Source organism: Rana temporaria, chromosome 6 (assembly GCF_905171775.1).
Source record: "Rana temporaria chromosome 6, aRanTem1.1, whole genome shotgun sequence".
Taxonomy (NCBI): domain Eukaryota; kingdom Metazoa; phylum Chordata; class Amphibia; order Anura; family Ranidae; genus Rana; species Rana temporaria.
The window spans coordinates 148,121,991-148,145,578 of record NC_053494.1 but is presented as its reverse complement, the minus strand read 5'-3'; the positions used below and the strand labels follow the sequence as shown (position 1 = coordinate 148,145,578).

The 23,588-nt window shown below is 43.0% G+C and overlaps 1 protein-coding gene across 1 annotated transcript in view; it reads right to left on the bottom strand.

The window, feature by feature from the left end:
- Nucleotides 1-2,300: 2,300 nt before the first annotated feature.
- The window catches only part of IQCA1 (IQ motif containing with AAA domain 1), a 297,557-nt gene continuing 276,269 nt past the window's right edge, over nucleotides 2,301-23,588 (bottom strand). Inside the window, exons 17-20 of the mRNA XM_040358492.1 lie at nucleotides 22,063-22,149; nucleotides 20,332-20,509; nucleotides 6,088-6,323; nucleotides 2,301-2,561 (exon numbers count right to left, since the gene is read on the bottom strand). Of these exons, the coding sequence (XP_040214426.1) occupies nucleotides 2,442-2,561; nucleotides 6,088-6,323; nucleotides 20,332-20,509; nucleotides 22,063-22,149 (621 nt within the window). The 3' untranslated portion in view covers nucleotides 2,301-2,441. The remainder of the gene's footprint in view (nucleotides 2,562-6,087; nucleotides 6,324-20,331; nucleotides 20,510-22,062; nucleotides 22,150-23,588) is intronic.

Sequence of the window (23,588 nt, the reverse complement as noted above, 5' to 3'; positions counted from 1 at the left end):
CGCCGACCGCAATGGAATCGCCACCTAGCGGCCGGCCTAGAATTGCAGCCTAAGATCCGACGGTGTAACACAGTTACACCTGTCGGATCTTAGGGCTATCTATGCGTAACCTGATTCTATGAATCAAGCGCATAGATACGACAATCGTATCTCAGAGATACGACGGTGTATCAGAAGATACGCCGTCATATCTCTTTTGTGAATCTGGCCCTAAATTCCCACTTCAATATGTAGCTAATTGTGTCAAAAGTTAAATTGATTGTAAACAATCACCTTGTAAAACAACCCATTGGGTTTAAAATAGAAATGAAAGGCAAAACATTTTTTATAAGTGATCACACTCCCTCTGTCCTCAGCTGCATAAGCTGGAGGAGGAGAAATAGCAGAACACTGAGCTTCCCAGTGACAGTTTGTGCAGGGGGGCGGCATGTCAGTCTGATCATTGGAGGGGAATAATGTGTGTTCTCCTGCTTAGTGTGGTCGGCTTTTATTGGGAAAGCATAGGGACTGACAGGATCACCAGGGATTTCACACAAAGGACATCAGTGTCATTTCAAAACAAGAAAAGTCCCTCCCTCCAACAGAGAGATCACTCCGCACGCAGCAGGACTAGTGGGCAGGGTTGGCGCCGCACACCGGGCAAATCTACAACACAGACAGTACACACGTACAGGTGGAGAGACCAGAAAGTCATCAAGAATCAAGTTATTATAAAAAAAGTCTGCCTCGTCCCCTTCCCCAATCCAGCCGGCTCATTTATTATTCTGAGATGCAATTTTTTTCAATTTTATTTTTAATTATTTTTTACCATTTATTTCTGTATTTGTTTTCACAATAATTGGGGGGGGGGGGGTAGTGGACAGTGACCGTAGGACAGTGGATGGTGTCAACAGTTTTCTGTTTTTAATATTTTATAATCTATTATTTTTGACAATTTTTTATTGTAATATATATAAAAAAAATCACAGTGCTTCTGGGGAAGAAGGTGTGTGTGTGTGTGTGTGTGTGTGTGTGGGGGGGGGGGGGTTATGGGGCAGTGGACGGTGTCAGTAGGACGGGGGATGAGGTGGTGTCAGTAGTTTATTATTTTATAAAAAAAATTATCACGTTTTTACAATTTAAATTTGTAATATTTATTGCAATTTTTTTTTCAGCAGCCCTATTGGTGGGCTTTGGTGAGATATCAGGGGTTTGGGGGGGATGGGGTTGGGACTGTGGACAGTGTCATTAGGTTGGGGGATGGGGTGGTGTCAGTAGTTTTTATTTTATAAAAATTGTTATCACTTATTTACAATTAAAATTTGTAATATTTATTGCAATTTATTTTTTTCATCAGTCCTATTGGTGTGCTTTTTAATGAGATATCAGGGGTTTAAACCCCTGATATCTCCCCTTTGAGACAGAGAAAGGGACTGAGGACACAGATTCCCCAGTCCCTTTCTCAGCAACTTCAGCATTGAAAGTGAATAGACAGGAGACAGAGGCTCCTGTTCATTCATAAACTGAAGCAGAGTAACACACAGTTTACTCTGCTCAGTTATCAAAGGACACAGGAGCGATCACTCACTGTGTCCAATTCAGAAAAGGAAGGAGCCGGTAAATGACATATTTACCGGCCCTTTCCTCCACTCTCCAACCTGACACATACCCCACAGCATCCGGCAGGAGAGGAGGGAAGCTGGCTGTGGGGGGACATGGCATTTTAGCTGACAGCCGCGGGAGGGAAAGGAGGTGAAGTGGCTGTCTGAAAAGCCCTGCAGGGAGATACCGCACCGATCATCCCTGGCTGTCATGGAACAACCTTCCATGTGTGCAGGGTGGGTCACAGTGGGCCCCCTCCCCTTTGAGGGCCCGTGTGCAGTGAACACCCTGCACACATGGATGATACGCCGCCGCTGACAGAGAAGGCAGGTACAGGAGCGAACTTGGCACACCTTACAGACAGTTTTACAGGTACAGTGGCGCCGGCTAGTGTGTATAGTGACAAAGTTTTCACGCACACTACCGGCACTTCACCTGCGCTCCCCTCCCTACAACAAACTGTACCGCCTAGGGCACCCGCCCCCGTCCCAGCCCTGCTTGTAAGAATTACCCAAGACACAAATGCCAGAAGCTAGAAAGTCACTGAATGACAGATAAAACAAAAAAGAAATATATAGTAAACTCATTCTCTATGACATAGCTTCACAAAGGTAAAAATGTATTCAGTTGTACTCTTGTATACCCCCTTACCATCTTTAGACATATACACAAGCAGGACTCCTTTATTGAGGCATATTTGGACAGATAAAGGCATCCCATTACTCTGATAAGTTTTTATTACATTTTGATACATTTAGGGTGACACATATTCAAAATTCAATACATATAAAGTGGCTTCACAGTGTAGTAATCATAAATAGACCAATGTGAACCGATATCAGGTTCCCTCAGAAACAATCCTACTTCTTCTTTCCTTTCTTTGCGCTCTTCTTTTTCCCCTTTTTATTTCCAGTGTCTTCCTCTGCACCAGGTATTGCTTTGCTTTTCTTCTTCCCAAGGGGAGTCTTGGAGTACCAGCTCTGTAACAGAGAAAGGCCATTAGAAAATGCTGCACTGGACCTTGAGTTAAGCCGTAGTAGGAAAAATGTAAATGTAATAATCAGTCTGCACAGCCTGTCACATTATCAACACACATTAGGTCTAGTGGACTGCTACTATGGAAAATCAATCAATACACTGTTTTCCTACATGTAATCTACATATAATCTACAGGTTGATTAGAAAAGTATAATCAGGGGTGTAAATTTAAAGGGTTTTTAACCATCTTAATGCCTTACCCACTTGTCATTCTAATAATAGTCAAAGATGAGCAGGTCTCACACAATGTCAGTGGGCAGGAAGAGATGCCCATCCTCAATGGAGTCTCACACCACTGGATCTCGCCCAGTCTTCTACCCAATGTGGCCATGGATGCAGAGTGCAGAAAAAATGCCCAAGCATTCTGCCAGCCAGCAAAGAACCTTATTAAAACCTGATAAACATAGTAAAATCAGGGTTCTTACTCTACTTGTGATTTGTGATTCTATTCGACCTTATGAGATTGGCTAATACTGGCCCCTAAAGGAAAATTACTACCTTTTGTACACTCATTATCAGGACATACTTTCTCCTTAAAGGGGTTGTAAAGGTAAGGTAAAGGTTTTTTTTTCTAAATATGTTCCTTTATAGGGGTTGTAAAGGTAAAAAAAAAATCCTAAATAGCTTCCTTTACCTTTAGTGCAGTCTTCCTTCACTTACCACATCATTCGATTTTGCTTTTAAATGTCCTTATTTCTCCTGAGAAATACTCACTTCCTGTTCTTCTGTCTGTAACTCCACACAGTAATGGGAGGCTTTCTCCCTGGTGTGGAGTGTCGTGCTCACCCCCTCCCTTGGTCAACAGGAGAGTCAGGACGCCCTCTACATTGCAGATAGAGAAAGGGGCTGTGTGTTAGTGGGTGTCCTGACTCTCCTGTATTCCAAGGGAGGGAGCGAGCACGACACTCCACACCAGGGAGAAAGCATTGCATTACTGTGTGGAGATACAGACAGAACAGGAAGTGAGGATTTCTCAGAAGAAATAAGGACATTTAAAATTAAAATCGAAGGATGAGGTAAGTGAAGGAGGACTGCACTGAGGTAAAAAAAGCTATTTAGGAAAAATTTTTTTTACCTTTACAACCCCTTTAAAGCGGAGCTCCACCCTAAAGTGGAACTCCCGCTGATCGGAACCCTCCCCCCCCCTCCGGTGTCACATTTGACACCTTTCAGGGGGGAGGGGTGCAGATACCTGTCTAAAGACAGGTATTTGCACCCACTTCCGGCCACATAGTCTCGGGTAAACTGCGGGCATGATGTCACCTCCCGCCCCCCCCCCCCCCCCGTTGTGTTCTGGGAACACTCGGCTCCCAGTACACAGCGGGAGGCAATCGGCAGGCGTACCGCGAGTCGCGCATGCGCCGTAGGGAACCGGGCAGTGAAGCCGGAGTGCTTCACTTCCTGGTTCCCTCACCGAGGATGGCGGGGGGGCAGCAGAGTGACGAGCGATCGCTCGTCCTCTGCTGCAGACGGCACTGGACTCCAGGACAGTAAGTTTCCTAATATTAACAGTCAGCAGCTGCAGTATTTGTAGCTGCGGGCTTTTAATATTTTTTTTTCAGCGGACATCCGCTTTAAGCTAGTGCATTGTTGGTTCACTTACCTTTTCCTTCGATTTCCCTTCTAAATGTTTTTTTTTATTTTTCTGAATTTCTCACTTCCTGTTTCTCCTCAGTAAACTTCCCCCCATCATCTGAGCCATTCTGGCTGGGGGTTAGTCAGCCAGAACAGCTTACTGAGGAGGAACAGGAAGTGAGAAATTCAGACAAAGAAAAAAAACATTTAGAAGGGAAATCGAAGGAAAAGGTAAGTGAACCAATAATGCACTAGCTTAAAGGACCCCATTTAGAAAATAAAAAACCTTTACAACCCCTTTAAGAGTACAATATCAGAAAATAGGATACAGAAAGGTTTGCTCCCTTTTTTACAACAGAAAATCAGCAATCAGTCTATCAGAAAATATTCCAGTTGCTTTGGATGAAAAGTTAAGACAGTCTTGTTGCCATTTTGTGGTTTACCTCTACAAGCCCTGTCACAGGTAATGTTCCCATTGCCGGCAAATACAGAGCTAGCTAGGGTCACTTAACCACTTAACGACTGCCGCATGTACATATACGTCCACAGAATGGCACGTACAGGCAGATGGGCGTACATGTACGTCCCTGCCTTTCCGCGGGTCGGGGGTCCGATCGGGACCCCCCCGGTACATGCGACGGTCGGAAATCGTGTGGGAACTAATCCAGGATGAGGGCGCGGCTATTCGTTCCTAGCCGCCCCCTCGCAATCGCTCCCCGGAGCTGAAGAACGGGGAGAGCCGTATGTAAACCGTATGTAAACCGCTTCCCCGTGCTTCACTGTGGCGGCTGCATCGATTGTGTCATCCCATTTATAGGGAGACACAATTGATGACGTCAGACCTACAGCCACACCCCCCTACAGTTGTAAACACACACTAGGTGAAACATAACTCCTTCAGCGCCCCCTGTGGTTAACTCCCAAACTGCAACTGTCATTTTCACAATAAACAATGCAATTTAAATGCATTTTTTGCTGTGAAAATGACAATGGTGCCAAAAATGTGTCAAAATTGTCCGAAGTGTCCGCCATAATGTCGCAGTCACGAAAAAAATCGCTGATCGCCGCCATTAGTAGTAAAAAAAAAAAAAAAAAATTAATAAAAATGCAATAAAACTATCCCCTATTTTGTAAACGCTATAAATTTTGCGCAAACCAATCGATAAACGCTTATTGCGATTTTTTTTACCAAAAATAGGTAGAAGATCACGTATCGGCCTAAACTGAGAAAAAAAAATGTTATATATGTTTTTGGGGGATATTTATTATAGCAAAAAGTAAAAAATATTGCATTTTTTTCAAAATTGTTGCTCTATTTTTGTTTATAGCGCAAAAAAAAAAAAACCGCAGAGGTGATCAAATACCACCAAAAGAAAGCTCTATTTGTGGGAAAAAAAGGACGTCAATTTTGTTTGGGAGCCACTTCGCACGACCGCGCAATTGTCTGTTAAAGCGACGCAGTGCCGAATCGCAAAACCTGGCCTGGGCCTTTAGCTGCATTTTGGTCCAGGGCTTAAGTGGTTAATATGAACACTCCAACTGCTTTACTAACCAAATGGAGAGCGGTGTCACATATTGTTAACTGTAAATATACTGTATACTCTTTGTACTGCTGGGTGCAAGTGTATGAGATCATTGACAAAGTAAAAAGTAACACACAGAAGCACACTCCTGTAAAAAAGTTGGAGAAATGCGGTTGTCCATGACAACTGTAATCTGCATTAGAAAAGTGACAACTGGAACCTGATTGGTTGCTATGAGCAACAAAAGTCACTTTATTTTCTTGCAATTTTGATAACAATGTTTGTCCTTCTTTTCTGATCCTGTAATTCAGGAATTATCATAGAAGTTTTTTTCAGAATAGTCACCACACAGGCATTCCATGATCCGTACCTTGAAAGCTTCCTCCTCTTCCTTGTACACTGGCTCTTGTCGAGATAAGGAACCCATAAACTCTGATGCTGCCAAAGACTTGCTAGAAAGCTGCCTGATCCGTCTCTCATTAAGCACTGTATCCACTGCCTGCACCATGTGGCCAGGGGTGAATCCATCCGTGATCTTTGCTAGGGCACTGAAGTTTAGAGACATTGCACTGTCTACTCGTAGAGAGATTAACTGCTTCCATAACACTGGAAGAAAAACATCACATATACAGAATTAGGAAAACGGCATCACAATTAAAAAAAACAAGTTCCTAGGACCAGAAAGGAGCACAAAGGCTCAGATTGCCCTAGCAAGTACAGGTTCTGATGGATAGCTCCCTTATAATAGAAGTGCAAGTCTTTATAAACAAGAGCTAGTAGCAACATTTATTTTTCTTACATACAGCAAGTGATGGGCAGATCAGTGCTCAAGTATTTTACATATTACTGGTTGTTTTTTGTTGGATTTTAATTTTTTGTCATTATTTTGTCATTAACCCCTTCAATACCAGGCTTTTATACCCACCTCAATACCGGGCCTATTCTGGCACTTCTCTCCTAGATGTACAAATCATCATTCTTTTGCTAGAAAATTACTCAGAACCCCCAAACATTATATATGTTTTTTTAGCAGACACCCTAGGGATTAAAATAATGGTCATTGCAACGTTTTATCTTGCATGGTATTTGTGCAATAATTTTTCAAACGCCTTTATTTTTGAAAAAAAAAAAATGGTTTCATGAATTAAAAAATAACAAAACAGTAAAGTTAGCCCATTTTGTTTGTAAAATATGAAAGATGATATTACGCAGAGTAAATAGATACCTAACATGTCACGCTTTAAAATTGCGCACACTCATAGAATGGCGCCAAACTTCAGTACTTAAAAATTGACAGAGGAGGTCTAGTGCTAGAATTGTTGCTGGCACTCTAACGCACGTGGCGATACCTCACATATGTGGTTTGAACAGCGTTTACATATGTGGGCGGGACTTACGCATGCGTTCGCTTCTGCGCGTGAGCTACCGGGGACAAGGGCGTTTACATATTTTTTTTATTATTTAATTTTACTTATTTATTTATTTTTTTACACTTATAACTTTTATTCCTATTACAAGGAATGTAAACATCCCTTGTAATAGGAAAGGTGTGTGACAGGTCCTCTTTATGGAGAGATGTGGGGTCAATAAGACCCCACATCTCTCCTCCAAGCTGGAAAGCATGAGATTGTGAAAAAAAATTCACCGATCTCATGCTTACTACCCGCAATCGCGGCTTTGTTTACTTCTGGGTACCCGGGCGTGACGTCATCACATCGCGCCCGGGCCTCCGACGGTCTCAGAGATGACTGGTGACCATTTGGTCACCAGTCATCTCTATGCTTCCTAGCCTGCGCCGGACAATTCTTTCTCCAGGCCCCCGATGGCACAGGAGAGCCCGGAGAAGCACCGAATGGCGGCGGGAGGGGGGGGCATGATCGTTCTTATGGTGCACAGAATCGCCGGCACGAAAGAATGATATCTGAATGATGCCTCTAGCTGCAGGCATCATTCAGATATCACTGCACAAATCCCAGGACGTCATATGGCGTCCACCCGGGATGGGAGATCCCCTCTGTGGACGTCATATGACTATGGGCCGGTAGTGAAGTGGTTAAAGGGTATGTAAAGGATTTTTTTTTTAAATAACAAACATGTTATACTTACCTCCACTGTGCAGCTCATTTTGCACAGAGTGGCCCCGATCCTGGTCTTCTGGGGTCCCTCGGCAGCTGTCTCTGCTCCCCCTAACAAGAACTCATCACCTTTATGCAAGCGAGCTTGCATGGTGATGAGTTCTCGCGGGCGCGGTCCTGTGGTGATACATACCTGCTCACTGTATCACTCGGCCCCGCCCCCCAGCGCGACGCGTCATTGGATGTGATTGACAGCAGCGCCAGCCAATGGCTGCGCTGCTTTTGATCAACCTATCAACCCGAATTTTTATAGGAAGGCCACCATTAGTGATCCCTGTGTCCCTGTCATGTTGGGTTTATTGTCCCTGGCATTGAAATTTTGAACGTTTCTCTGTATAATTTGATGTATAAATATATATTATATATAAATATATATATTTATATATATTATATATAATGTAGATGAAAGTGCTAAACCTGATTCTTCTTTTTTAATTGCAGATGTACGCAGTATTTACTGCAGAGACAGCTCACAATGCAGGACTGCCCTAGTGAGTGAGACAGAATATGAATGCTACATTTAGGCTCCACCAGCATGTGACGTTCACATGGAGGCTCCACCAGCATGTGAGGATCACACGGAGACTTCACCAGCATGTGACATTCACACGGAGACTTCACCAGCATGTGAGGTTCACACAGAGACTTCACCAGCATGTGAGGTTCACACAGAGACTTCACCAGCATGTGAGGTTCACACAGAGACTTCACCAGCATGTGCGCTTCACACAGAAACTTCACCAGCATGTGTCGTTGACATGGAGACTCCACTAACATGTGTAGTTCACACAGAGACTACACCAACATGTGATGTTCACATGGAGACACCATCTGAATGTCACATTCATGTTAAGATTCCAGCACAATGTGATGTACATGTTGGGAACCCACCAAAATAACAGGATAGCCATGGGAATATCTCCTCCCATGAAGATGAGGACAAGCTTACAGAAAAGGATAGGCAGATCCTGGTGGTAGGGGATTCTGTTATTAGAGGGCAATCTGTCAGAATGACGGTGATCGACGAACAGTATATTGTTTCCCAGACTCACGAGTTCGGGACATTGCAGATAGGATGGACGGATTGTTGGATGTGGTTGGGGAGGACCCAGCTGTCATGGTACATATTGGAACCACCGACAACATTAGAAGAAAATGGAGAGCCCTACAAAATAATTTCAGTGCACCCAGTTTGGGTGCACCTGTTCACGAACATTCTCACAAATCTCTGATTATTGATCAACCATATGTGGATTATTGAGGAATTTTTGGATTGACCACTTATTTGACTATTTATTTCATTTTATTTTTATTTTTATTTTTACATTATATCTTTGCCGCACTAATTTTGGTACAACCATTTGGGCTGTTTACCCATGCACTGCCGTTTTTGATTCAGCACTCTCACTTCTGACAGGCGGCTACTGTTAGGCCTCGTACACACGACCGAGGAACTCGACGGGCGAAACACATCGTTTTGCCCGTCGAGTTCCTTGTGAAGCCGCCGAGGATCTCCGCAAGCCGAAATTTCCCATTGAACAACGAGGAAATAGAGAACATGTTCTCTATTTCCTCGCCAAGGTCCTCGTCGGCTTCCTCGGCCGAAAGTGTACACACGGCCGGGTTTCTCGGCAGATTTCAGCTCCGACCGAGTTTCTGGCTGAATTCTGCCGAGAAACTCGGTCGTGTGTACGGGGCCTTATAATTAACATTAACATTTACTTGTATCATTTATATTGGTTATTTACTTAGTGCACTTATTGTTATATTAATTTTGTGATTGAATGTCACATTGCACTACTTCCAGCCAAGTGGTGCACAACATTATTATTAATTTTTTCATTCAGCATACCACTGTCTGAGTGTTCTAACACACACATTTATATTTACCTATATATGTAGTATATTGAGGCACTTCTATTTCACTAGATCCACTAGCCACTTTTACACACCTTGGATCATATACAAGTTATCACTGTACCTACTCCCGGTACATTTAGCCTCCGGCTGAGACAGCGCCACGACCCCATACTTTCTTATCTTAACGATTCTGTTGAGACTCGGGCAGAATGTAACTTTCCCACTAAGACTCCAGCAGATTGTGGCGTTACCACTGATACTCCTCCAGAATGTGACGTTCACAACGAGACTACTCCAGAATGTGACATTCACAACAAGACTACTCCAGAGTGTGACATTCACAACGAGACTACTCCAGAATGTGACATTCACAACGAGACTACTCCAGAATGTGACATTCACAACGAGACTACTCCAGAATGTGACATTCACAATGAGTCTCCTCCAGAATGTGATGTTCACAATGAGACCCCTCCAGAATGTGACAATCGCATAAAGAATTCACCAGCATGTGACTTTCACACAGAGACTCCACCAGCATGTGACGAAGATGGGGGCAAGGTTACCAGAAAGGATAGGCACATACTAGTGGTAGGGGATTCAGTTATTGGAAGAATACAGAGGGCAATCTGTCACAAAGACCATTATCGCCAAACAGTATGTTGTTTACCGGGTGCTCGGGTTCGGAACATTGCAGATTGCATGGACAGATTATTGGATGGCGCTGGAGAGGACCCAGCTGTCATGGTATATATCGGTACCAACGACAAAGTTAGAGAAAGATGGAGCGCCCTACAAAATGATTTCAGGGACTTGGGGGCCATATTGAAGAAAAGGTCCCCCAAGGCAATATTTTCTGAAATACTGCCTGTACCTCGAGCCACATCACAGAAACAGCAAGAGCTTATGGTACTTAACAAGTGGCGGTTTGGCTTCATGGCGAACTGGACTGACTTTTCAGGCCGTTACCATCTTTATAGTAGTGACGGATTGCACATAAATGGGAGAGGTGCAGCTTTCTTGGGATTGAAGATGGCCAAAATGTTGGAGGAAAAGTTAAACTAGGTGATTCGAAGAGGACGATTTGCTAGTGAATATGAGGGAGAGGATCTTCATTTCAAGCCATCATGACAGGAATCCACTACGTCATCAATCTCTTAAAAGATTCTCATAAGCAGCTTCTGAATCACCAACTATCAATGTGGCTGGACAAACAAGACAATTGGCTGTTTCCAGAAGAAGACTCAACAAAAAGTTTGAGGGACCCTCCCAGGGGCCAGGTACGGCTGGCTGTACCAACACAGGTCCCTACACTGGTGGCGGCTGCCACTCCAGTAACCGCAGGATCGTCCCATTAGCCCTCTATTTACCTTTCTGCAGCTTCTGAATCACCAACTATCAATGTAGCTGGACAAACAAGACAATTGGCTGTTCCTAGAAGAAGACTCAACAAAAGTCTGAGGAACCCTCCCAGGGACCAGGTATTGGCTGTACCAACACAGGTCCCTACACTGGTGGCGGCTGCCACTCCAGTAACTGGAGGGTCTTCCCATCAGCCTTCTATTTACCTTTCTGCAGCTTCTGCAGAAGCTTTAAGGTTCGACAATACATTGCCCAAACATAATCACCTGTAAAAAAAAGGGTCTGAGATGTTGGTGGTAAACAGCCTGCTAGGCCCGAGGGGAACCGAACCAAGCCCTCCAAAAGTTGCCAAGAGTGTAAATGTAGACATTAAGCTTTAAGGTTAATCAAAAATATAACACTCTAAAGGTAAAGATAGAACAAAGGGGGAGTATGGAAGAGAGAAAGAGGGAGGAAAGGGGGGAGAAGGGAAACTTTCCATCCCCCCTACTTTCCTCACTCTCTGCCCCTTCCATACTCCCCCTCCCCTTGTTCTACCTTTCCCTTTAGAATGTGATATTTTTGATTAACCTTAAAGTATAATGTCTACATTTACACTCTTGGCAACTTTTGGATATGAGGTAGCTTTTGGAGGACTCAGTTTGGTTCCCCCCGGGCCTAGCAGGCTGTTTACCACCAACATCTCAAGCACGTTTTTACAGGTTACATGTTTGATCTATGTATTGTCGATCGACATAAAGTAATTGATTATGTTGTGAAGTTTGGAGGCCGGTATGTTTTTAAGGCGTGTGTTGGACCAGCTATGAGAGGAGGTTGAAGGCCGGTATGTTTTTGAGGCATATGTTGGATTTGCTATAAGTGAAGGTTGAAGGCCGGAATGTTTTTGAGGCGTATGTTGGACCAGCTATAAGAAAGTTAAATGGTCTTAATAGCTGAAAGTATGCATAAGTTACGCAGAGCCAAAAATTGTACGGAATAAAATTAAAATTAATAAGAATAATAAAAAAAGAATAACAATACTGGGAATGCTATTGAGCATTCCCAATAATTACAAAAAAAGTCAGTCATCCGAAAGGAAGCAGACTCACAGCCTGAACCACATCCAGACATTGGAAGGAAAATTATTGTGCTGAACCAAAGTAGGACAGAGAGACAATAGAACAATTTTCTGGTAGAGGTAAAAGGCAGAAATTACCTTAGGCAAAAAGGAGGTCCTAGTCCTCAACACCACCTTGTCCCTGTGGAAACCCAGAAAGGGACTTTTTCAGGATGAGGCCTTCAGTCCAGGCACTTGTCGCACAGAGGTGATGGCTACAATGAATACCACCTTGTGGGTAAAAGTAGAAAGAGGAACGCCTCTGATGAGTTTAAATGGTGGTTTTCTAAACTGCGCAGAGAACCAAGTTTAGATCTCATGAAATCACAGAGGGATGAGCATTGGGGAGCTGCATGATAAATTTCCTTTACAAATGTCTTAATCTAGGAGTGAGAGGCCTATGGTCACTGAAAAAAGACAGAAACCTGCTGAGAGCAAAACACTGGTTTGCCCCCAGTTTGGCTAATATTTTTATGGCCAAATGGGAGGAGGATGTCGTCTATGCTCTAGAGCGACCTGAGATCGTTCTGTGGGCTCGATATATAGACGACATCCTCCTCCTATGGAAAGGGGATCGTACCTCCCTTGATACCTTCATGACTATCTTGAATGACAATCAAGTTGGGATTTGTCTCTCTTATGAGGCGAGTCCCTTAAGTATACATTTCCTTGACCTTGAAATCTTTGTTGAAAACCATCAACTTAAAACTAGGACATACTTTAAAAGCACGGACCGCAACGGGTTCATCCCACAGGACAGTTGCCATCACCCGTCCTGGCTAGGCTCGGTGCCCCGTAGCCAGATGCTTAGACTAAGACGGAACTGCTCTAACTTAAATGATTTCAAGGTCCAGGCACAAACCTTGAAAGAAAGGTTTGTGGAAAAGGGATACTGTAATCTGGCCATAGAAGAAGAAATTAAGAAAATCTCTACAGTAGATAGGTCCACATTAACTGTGGAAAGGGTCAAAATAGCACAAGATAACAAATTTAAACACTCGTTCTTCACCACTTTTTCCACCCAATACAGACAAATTAAAAGTATCATTCAAAAATACTGGGCAGTTTTGAAAAATGATCCCTTGTTGGGACCGGTTCTTCCTGCACAAGCAGGTGTGATTTATAGAGGGGCTGTCCCTCTAAGAAATCAACTTGCGCCAAATATACCAGACCCTCCAGGAAAAATTTCCTTTTTCCCTTTATCCAAAGGCTATCACCCTTGTAGAAAGTGTAAGGTATGCTTACATAATTCTAATAAGAGAAAAACAGTTAGCTTTACATCATCAGTAACCGGTCTTGTATTCCCCATGAAAATATTTTCCACGTGTGCCACCAAACACGTGGTGTATCTCATTACCTGTCATTGTGGGAAACAATATGTGGGCCGCACCATTAGAAGTTTCACCATAAGGGTAGGGGAACACATAGCCAAAATCAAGAAGGGGTGCACAAAACACACTGTACCCAGGCACTTTCTTGAACAGCATAATAAAAGAATTGAGGGGACGACCTTTCAGGTTATTGATCACTTCGTTCCTCACTGGAGAGGTGAGCCCAGTGTTTGGGGTGTATCAAAGCTTGAGGTCTTCTGGATCTACCAATTGAAGAGTTACGTCCCCCACGGCCTCAATGTGGAGTGGGACGTCAACTCCTTCATCAACCAGTCCTGATTTATATGACCAGTATTAATATATTGGAATTTTATAAGTCATTGTGTATTTTTTCTATATATATTTTTTCTGTTTTTTGAAGAATCTTTCCATTTTTCTACTTACTCCCAGGACACCATCTACAATCCAAAAAGTAATTTATAATTTTCATAGATTATTAATAGCTTAATAATATGGGACGATTTAAATGGTCATTATTTTCATCATTTTCGTTTTTGACCACTAGATGGCGCCTACATATGAGAGTTGTGTTATGTAGCAGCCCATGAATATAGGTGGTATGGTAATTTTAATTTACCAATTCCCACCACCAGGAGGCCCTCCATACATGTCTCTATGTTCCAGCCATCCTTTATGTTCCCTTTTCCTCTGATATTTTCCCTGTCACATCTCCACTGATCGCCCTGTGATCCATTATAGATCAATGAACCTCCTTGACGCACTAATTTGCAGGTGCAGTTGTGTTTACACACGGGCGCAACGTCTGCATATCTCCTTACTATGGAGTTGCGTCTTGAGGGGGCGGGGCTAGCGTCGGCCTATGATGCGCTCCGCCTCACTAGACTCACACATGCTGGGACTTGTGCTGATTGGCTCATCCTCCTGGAAGGGAGGGGAGCTGAGGGGAGATCATGTTGATGGGCTGATACACAGGAGATGTCACTTCCGGGCGCCTGGAGCGCTTGTAACATACACAGGGAAGATAGGGGTTTTTTAACCATTGGATTGAATAGATGTCATTTCCGGGCGCCTGGAGCGCACGCCTACAGGAAGTGTCAGCAATTGGAACGCACGCCATTAACGATGAGTGCTGGTCCTATGGGGGTAAGTAGAGATGGTATTTAAAGCGCAGGGGGATAAGATGATTCAGATATGCACCCCAGTAGAAGTATTTTGATACGAAACCGGTCGGGCATCTGATCATATCCATCCTACACTGCGCACAGCTACTTTTATCCTTCTCTGAAGTGTGTGTGCCTTGATGCTAAGATTGCTTTTGCAGTGCTGCTTTCTTTTTTGGTGTGATAATGGTTTATTGAGAATCCCTTATTTGAGACTTTTGGGAGCTTATCCTTATTTTTGAAATTTTTAATAAATTTTTTATGCGATGAGGAGGTGTTTTTTCTTTTCTTTTTAATTTATACTGGTACACTGGATCCCCTGAGAACTCCAACTACCTCCAGGAATATCATCATCACTGTCACCAGTTCCAGATCCCTGGTTCAATCAGAGTGGAAAGGTCCTACCGGAAAAGAGCTTTAGGAGTGCCTGGAAAGTTACCCCTGTAAGGCAATCGGCCTACGCAAGCCTTGAAGACCCCCCACCGTATGGTGAGATGTGGGTCTACTCCATCCGGTAAGGGCACAACTTATTTATTTCTACTGCTGATTTTGTCTGGAGATAATACACCGTTTACCATAAAGATTGATGTTCCCTGGGACTGTATAAACTTTATGCATACAAATTATTTATATGCACTAAATGGGACTTCATGGTTCATGACAACCATTGTTCTTTTTTATTTTGACACTTTATGAATATCACAGTTACTTGTTTTCATTCATGTGCACAGTTTTTTAAATTGTGGATTTCACTTCCCTGTTGATGGGGAATGTGGTTTGAGTCGATACACTCATTATTCACGATTTATTGATCCAGGTACTCACCTGATTGTGGGGGAGTCCCTTTGATCTCTTCATATGTACTCACTGTCCAAGTCTTATTGATTTTGTTGAGTCTGATATTGCCTTACAGGGCATTTGTGTTTTTATTGGCACCACATTTTTTCTTTATATTTTGTCTTACAGTTTTTCCATGTTGTGTCGGCAGCCTTACACAATATTTTTTATCAACACATTGTAATATAGCGCACTATTATATATATATTAAAACACTGGTCTAGACCCAGTGGCACCAGATGAAGTATGCCTTCCAAATCTTATAACTGACCTTGCAGAAAGCAGCCTTTTTAGCATTTGGCATTCTAGGAATTACGGATTCTTGACTTAAAGGGGTTGTAAAGGTTCTTTTTTTTTTTTTTTTTAAATAACAAACATGTCATACTTACCTCCACTGTGCAGCTCATTTTGCACAGAGCTTGCGGGGGCGCTCCCGTGTGAGACAGTGGCGGCTATAGCCGCCAAGTGTATCACTCGCCCCCCCCCCCGATGCGCCGCGTCATTGATTAGATTGACAGCAGTGGGAGCTATTGGCTGTGCTGCTATCAATCTCCAATGAAGAGCAGAGAACAGCTGAGAAGACAGGGGCGAGAAGCCAGCGCATTCATGACGCAGGACTTTCGAGGGCTCAGGTAAGTAAACCGGGGGGGCTGGGGGACTTGTAAGCATTGGATGTTTTTTCACCTTAATGCATAGGATGCATTAAGGTGACAAAATACAAAGCTTTACAACCCCTTTAACCCATTTCTAAAAAAAACTGGGCTTAAACAGCTATACTGCGATCATGTAGCACGATGATAAATCAGCCCTAGAGAGAAAAGATCCTGACGCATAGAAACATAGAAACTTAGAAAAGTGAAGGCAGAAAAAAGACTGAGTAGGCTTATTGAGTCTGTCCGTTTTTTTTTTCTTTGTTGTTAACTTTTTTTTGTCTGAGTATGGATCTATGTTTGTCCCAAGCATGTTTAAAGCTATTTACTGTTGACTGTCTCACTATCTCTGCTGGAAGTTTATTCCAAGCATCAACTACTCTTTCAGTAAAATAATAATTTCTAGAATTAGTTTTGAACTTTGCTCCAGTTAGTTTGAGGACATGTTCCCATGCACACAGAGCATCCACCAGGAGTTGTACCAGTTCAGCAGACCACATCTTTCAAGGTCAGTCTGGAGCAATAAGCATCAATGGAATGCTCTCCATTTTGATCCTGAGAAGCAGAATAGGGAGAAGATTATGGAGACAAAAGGCAGAGAGTCTGAAATTTCTTCTGTGGAATAAATGTTCTGTATTGAGATTTGGCCAGTTCTAGACCCCGTTATTCCAAATGATGAGTTGGTTGCAGCACCGTTTTCCAAAGCTTCAAGATCCACCAAAACAGCTCTAATATTTAGACAGTTAAAGCCACGTTGTCTGAGAGTCCACGTCAACTGTTTCCTCAATAGGAGGTCATCTAAGCATCCCACAATGGGGATGCTGTGTCAGAGCAGTGGGGCTAATGCTGGGGCTAGCACCTTGGTGAACACACAAGATGTAGATGAGAAGCCAAAGGGCATGGTCAAAGACTTGTAGTGTAGGGCGCCACAGTAAATGTAGGAAATGCTGATGCTCTGGAAATTTTTTGACATAGGTATGCACCCTTGATGTTAAAAAACAGTCAAATCATTGAGGTCCAATATGGGGCAGATGCTCCCTTTGGGTTTGGGAAAGATAAACAGGTTGGAGTAAAATCCTTGAAACTGTTCTGTCAAATAAATTGGGGAAATGACACCTTGGTCTGAAAGACCCAAGGTCAATGGAGATCTGCTGATCTTTGCACTGACACAGGAAGATTGGGTGGAACCCTTCTTACCGTTTTTCCAGTTGTGGGAGTTCCTGTTTGAGTTAATTTCCTCAAGAGTGCCTGTTTGACCCACATGCTATATGGTATGTGTGTCCATCGAATCTGGTAAGCAGGAACACGTTACCATTTTGACTGTATTTTCAATATTCATTCTGGATTATCCAAGAAAGACCTTTTCACTTTATTCTGAACTCTAATGGATTTTATATAGATGTTTATTATTCACTTTGGACTTTTATGTTTTGGTTTTGTTCACATAAAATTTTGCACTGCCTATTTTATCAGGTTCATACGTTATTCACTTTCTCACTTAGCGCCACACTTTAGTCTTTTATTAACAAACACAGGAGGCCATGGGCATTAGATCTCAGTATGTATCTGTTAGGGAGGGGGTGGGATCTGTTAGGTCAGGGGAAGGGCCAAAAAAAAAGGGGATCAGATGCTTCTTGAATGTGGATGCCAGAATCTAGCACAAAAAAAAAGGAATCAACCACAGGATTTTGACCAGTCATTCATGGTTTGGGACAATAAAGTCACAGCCAGGGTGGGGTGAAAAATAGGGACTGTCAGAGATAATACATTTCTTGTGAGGACTTTCAACTGAAACAATTCCTTGGGTACTTACATAAAGGTGCAATTTCCACAGTTGCTTTGTTAAGGCAGGTTACTGCATTGGGGGGTGCTTGGGGGAAGCACAGCTTGTCAGGGTGTTTTCAATATCCAGTGGGTGCAAAGGGCAAGTCTTCGCGATTTTGGGGACTCTAAAGGACCCAAGACTGTAAACTAATAGAAACAAGAGGCTGATTTTTAAGTTACTAAGTGGTGTGCATTCTCAGGGACAAACATATTATAAAAAATTTAAAGCAACCGAGGAGCAGTCTCAGCGGCGAATGGCTCAGGCCGTGGGTAAATCAGATATAGAATATGTGGGAGAAAGTGTGAGGGAAAGTACAGAAGCGTGCCTGTGGCCTTTGCGGTCACAGTAAGCAAATAAGTGATTTGAACCATAAAGTCTGGCATGACAATGGTAAAAGCCTCAGCATAAAGTGCATAAGAACCTGCCACATCTCACTTAGATAAAGAGGACTCTGATGACATTATAGATTCTAGGAGCAAAGGACAAAAGTATTCCAGGCTGCAGAGGTCCGCACCCTCTGGAGGTGTGGTGCATGCAGCCTCTGGGCTATTAGCAGAGTGTGAGCTGGGGGCATCTGTTACAGTCAGACCATCGCTGCTGTGTCAAAAGTCAGACATGTTGTGACCATGTGTTGGTAAGGCAAGGTAAGGGTCGGGGTAAGAGGCAAGGGCTCAGGTACCTATGAAACCCAGACAGCTGGCAGCAGGTGAGTGTTGGATGGCTGGAGGTGACACTGTAGGTGGGCACCAGGAACACATGGACGTTCTATGGGCTTTCTGCAAGCAGGAGATGCTTCCTCGATGCTATATGCCAAGAATAAAGGTGCAGAGTGTGCGTACCACACTCCACTCAGCAGATAACGTCAGCACTCCTGGAGCTCAACCCAATTACTTACAGGGCACGTACTGAGGCAATACAAATGTATCTGGACCTGAAAAGCACTCCAAATCTAACCTTTACAAGAACAGAATCTGGAAAGTGCCGTACATGCAACGTGCCTGACGATCATTTCTATCTCAAGGCTATTCTCACAATGTCCAGTGCAATGTGGCCCAGGTGTGGCAATCCAAAAGCCAAGCTGCAGGCAGACACATCAAATAGCTGCAATGGAAGAGACAAGCTATACCAGTGATGTAAAGAAGAGTCTTGATTTAATAAGAAAAACACTGACAGCAAAAATAGGTTAGTCTTTCACACAGGGTTACCAGAGAGGAGACATTCATTCTCCTAGGGCACTAGCATAAAAACAAGGGATACTGGTAGTACAAGAGGTTACCCTGGGTTACTCTACAGTATTTTTGTTTGCCAGTATCCAGTCTTCATGTGGGTGGCAACATAATTAGAATATTAAAGATGTATTGTGTCCCTCAATAGACAAGATAGAAAGTAGTGCATACAGTAAAACCTTGGTTTGAGAGTAACTTGGTTTAAGAAAATTTTGCAAGACAAGCTACATTTTTTAATAAATTTTGACTTGATATACAAGCAATATGGTTACATTTAATGAAGGTACAACATTTAGAAACTCACATGGTTGACGATTAAAACAGTCACATCTAAGTATGCAGGGATCCGGGGCAAAGCTGTCCACATAGACCATCCTCCTCACCGCCATAGATGTCATGCCTTCCATGAGTGCTTCAAGCCTCGCTTTCAGATTGCTCTACTGCAGGGAAGACTTCCCGGTCACAATTGCAGACTGACAGCAGTGAGAGTGGCGGTGCGGAGGACGGTCTATGTGGATCTCTTTACCCCGGATGCCTGCATACTTAGATGTGCCTCTTTTAATCATCAGCCATGTAAGTTACTAAATGTTGTACCTTCATTAAATGTAAACATATTGCTACACTTAGAGATGCCTCTCTTCTGTTTTATACTCTCCCCTTGGGGAGGCTTCCATTTGTGGATGGACATTTTATGGTTCCACAACTTATCACATTGCTATAATCTTTATATATGGACTGTAAACGGAAGGACTTATGAACAAATGGTTGTGGAACGAATCATCTGAGATTCCATTATTTCTTATGGGAAAATTCACTTTGATATACAAGTGCTTTGGACTACAAGCATGCTTCCGAAACGAATTATGCTCGCAATCCAAGGTTTTACTGTATATTGTGTATCAGGGTTGTGTGAATTACAAAACTGCCTGATCAGAATCACAGATTTTTTGCAAATAAAATATTGACATATAGGTAATTCAACTCTCTATTTGGCTGGGCATTCATTTTCATATAGCAACCATAAAGGATGGGCTAACATATTGATTCTAGATCTAAAAAATCCATCCTTACTGAAGTAAAAAGTAAAAAATTCATGGATTCAACTTCTCACCTAGACGTGCAGCATAATCAGGCCTAGGCACCAATACAATCTTCTTATATATTTTACAGAAAGGTTTCACTTCAGCATCAAATGGCCTCTGACTAGTACCCACAACTACAATCCGATCCTCTTTTTTTATAGATTTCAGAAATTTTGGAAGGGCCTTTTTCAATCGTTTGGGATCTAACTGTAACAACAAATACAAAGAACGGTGGGGTTAAGACATTTATGTAAAGTGTGAATTGTAGGTTCAATCGTTTCCTTAGATAGAACTGAAAGACATTCCATTAACCTCCCTTGAATTTTCCAAGTCTTTCGAATACGGTGATTATATTATAATATGAATGTTAAACCACCAGGGGGCAGCAAATCAATGAAGCAGAACTAACATGTCATTGCTTTAAATCTACTTTGCAAAAATAAATACAAAGAAAAATCAACTGATTTTGGGTAATTTATTTGCTGAAAATAAATCCAGAATTAGCGTTTGAAGGTAAAAGCAAAATCAGAAACTGACTGGATCCCAAAATCACCAACCATGCAAGGAGTAAATCACAAACCATACCAATACTAAAGGTAAGATATTTAACACTGTGGGGGTTATTTACAAAAGGCAAATCCACTTTGCGCTACAAGTGCAAAGTGCATTTGAAATTGCACTGAAAGTGCACTTGGAAGTGCAGTCGCTGTAGATCCGAGAGGGGGACATACAAGACAAATAAAAAAACAGCATTTTAGCTTGCACATGATAAAATCAGCAGAGCTTCCCCTCATTTCAAATCTACTCCTCAGATTTACAGCGACTGCCCTTCCAAGTGCACTTTCAGTGCAATTTCAAGTGCACTTTGCACACGTAGGGCCAGATTCACGTATAATCGCGCAAATCTGCGGCGGCGTAACGTATGACATTTACGTTACGCCGCCGCAAGTTTTACGGGCAAGTGCTTGATTCACAAAGCACTTGCCTGTAAAGTTGCGGCGGTGTAGCGTAAATCCCCCGGCGCAAGCCCGCCTAATTCAAATGATCCGGGTAGTGGGCGTGGATCATTTAAATTAGGCGCGTTCCCGCACCGAACATACTGCGCATGCGCCGTCCCTAAAATTTCCCGACGTGCATTGCGCTAAATGACGTCGCAAGGACGTCATTGGTTTCGACGTGAACGTAAATGGCGTCCAGCCCCATTCACGGACAACTTACGCAAACAACGTAAAATTTTCAAATTGCGACGCGGGAGCGACGGCCATACTTAACATTGCATACGCCACCTAGGGGGCATGTTTATCTTTACGCCGCGTATCTCTTACGGAAACGGCGTAAATTTACTGCGACGGGCAAGCGTACGTTCGTGAATCGGCGTAACGACTCATTTGCATATTCTACGCCGACCGCAATGGAAGCGCCACCTAGCGGCCAGCGTAAATATTGCACCCTAAGATACGACGGCGCAGGCCGTCGTATCTTAGGCATGTTTAAGTGTATCTCAGTTTGAGAATACATTTAAACATACGACGGGCTAAGATTCGGAGTTACGCCAGCGTAACTCTTTGTGAATCTGGCCCGTAGTTTGCACTTGTAGTGCAAAGTGGATTTTCCTTACATAAATAACCCCCTGTGCATCCTGCATGGAAAATTGTACACTATTCCAGGTATTCAGTTATAGACTAGGCATAGACCTGGATGGTGGAAAGGACATTAATTTATTGGATGACAAATATGTAGGAAAGGAAATATGCAATCACCTGCTTTTCAGTCTTGGGTACTTTCTTGTAAAAAGTCTTCTCAGCATCGTCAATCCATATGACTGATGGCTGCAGCTGACGGCCAACCTGTAACCAGAAAACATACTATTAATATGATATTCCACATACAGCAGGTTGTTATAAGCAAAATATAAAGAAAAAAAACTATTTTGGGTTTTCTGTAATTCTTATAAATACACAGCCAACAAAAAAGTGTGTTCAGTATATGCTGATTGTATATACTATAGTCTTTCTCCTGCATTGAGTGTTATTCCTACTGTGTTATAATGTTAGCTGCTGTAAATTTTTTGTTATACACAGGAAAGTGTAGTGTATATTGTGGTGCTGTATAAATAAACGCACATCATACATCAAGGCATGTTGAGTTTCCCAGCATGCGATGTACTAAAATCACCACTAGATGATGTTCTTCCATCATTGCTATAGTGAAGCACATGTGTTTCATCTCCAGCACCTTCACAATGGGAATGTACTGCATTCCAGAGCAACCCCGATATCACGCTGTTTATAATGCTATATTGTATGCAAGATATTCAATACAAAAAGACATACCGGTATGTTAATATACTGTAAGACTGAATTCTGTTTTGGTTCCTTCCTTCAATTATTTTAAAGACTAATTTCATGTGTTAAAGACATTCACATTTTTAAATAAAGATAGGGGACAAGCAGGGCCGGCCCTATGATGGGACCGGGTGGTACCATGGGTACCAGGCGGCACTTTCAGGGGGGCAGCATACTGACGCCTGCCAGCTTGTTCTGCCTGCTCCACTGCATGTGAGGAGCGCGGCGCCGGGCTGCCTGTGAAGACACTCGCAGAGGGGGGGGGGGAGCAGTCAGCGAGTGAGCGGGCAGGCGCCACTGCCTGTGAGGAGCCCTGCGCTGCTGCTGTTAGTGGTGACAAGAGCGGGCAGGCAGAACATTTCTATATACATGTATAGAGCTATGACAGGTCCTCTTTATACTCCTATACATGTATAGAGCTATGACAGGTCCTCTTTATACTCCTTTATACATGTATAGAGCCATGACGGGTCCCCTTTAGTTATCATGACATAAAATAATAAATGTGGGGGCCTTTTGGTGGGCGTGATTTTTTTTTGGGGGGGGGGCAGCATTTCATTCTTGGTCCCAGGCAGCACAATGTCTTGGGCCGGCACTGGGGACAAGCACGTCCCAAATGTTACTTTTAACTCTTCCCAAACATTAAATTGCCTATAGAATGTTTACTCTGCCCAGCAATTTACAGTAAGAATGGGGAAAGCAGAAATTTTGCATTGGCCAGGCTTCCATAGAAGCCTATCTAATTGGTTCTGCCTGGTCAACCACTGCTGTTTTTATCCTGCAAGAGGTTAGTAAGGAATGTATTTTAAATGGTCCCCTTCAGCTCCTCATAGACACAAGCACCCAACTAAAGAATAAATGCATCAGTGCTTAGGTGTCTTAGGTGAAGTCTTCCGCTGTAGTCATAAAGTAGCATTAGTAATCCACTTCAGTCACAGATT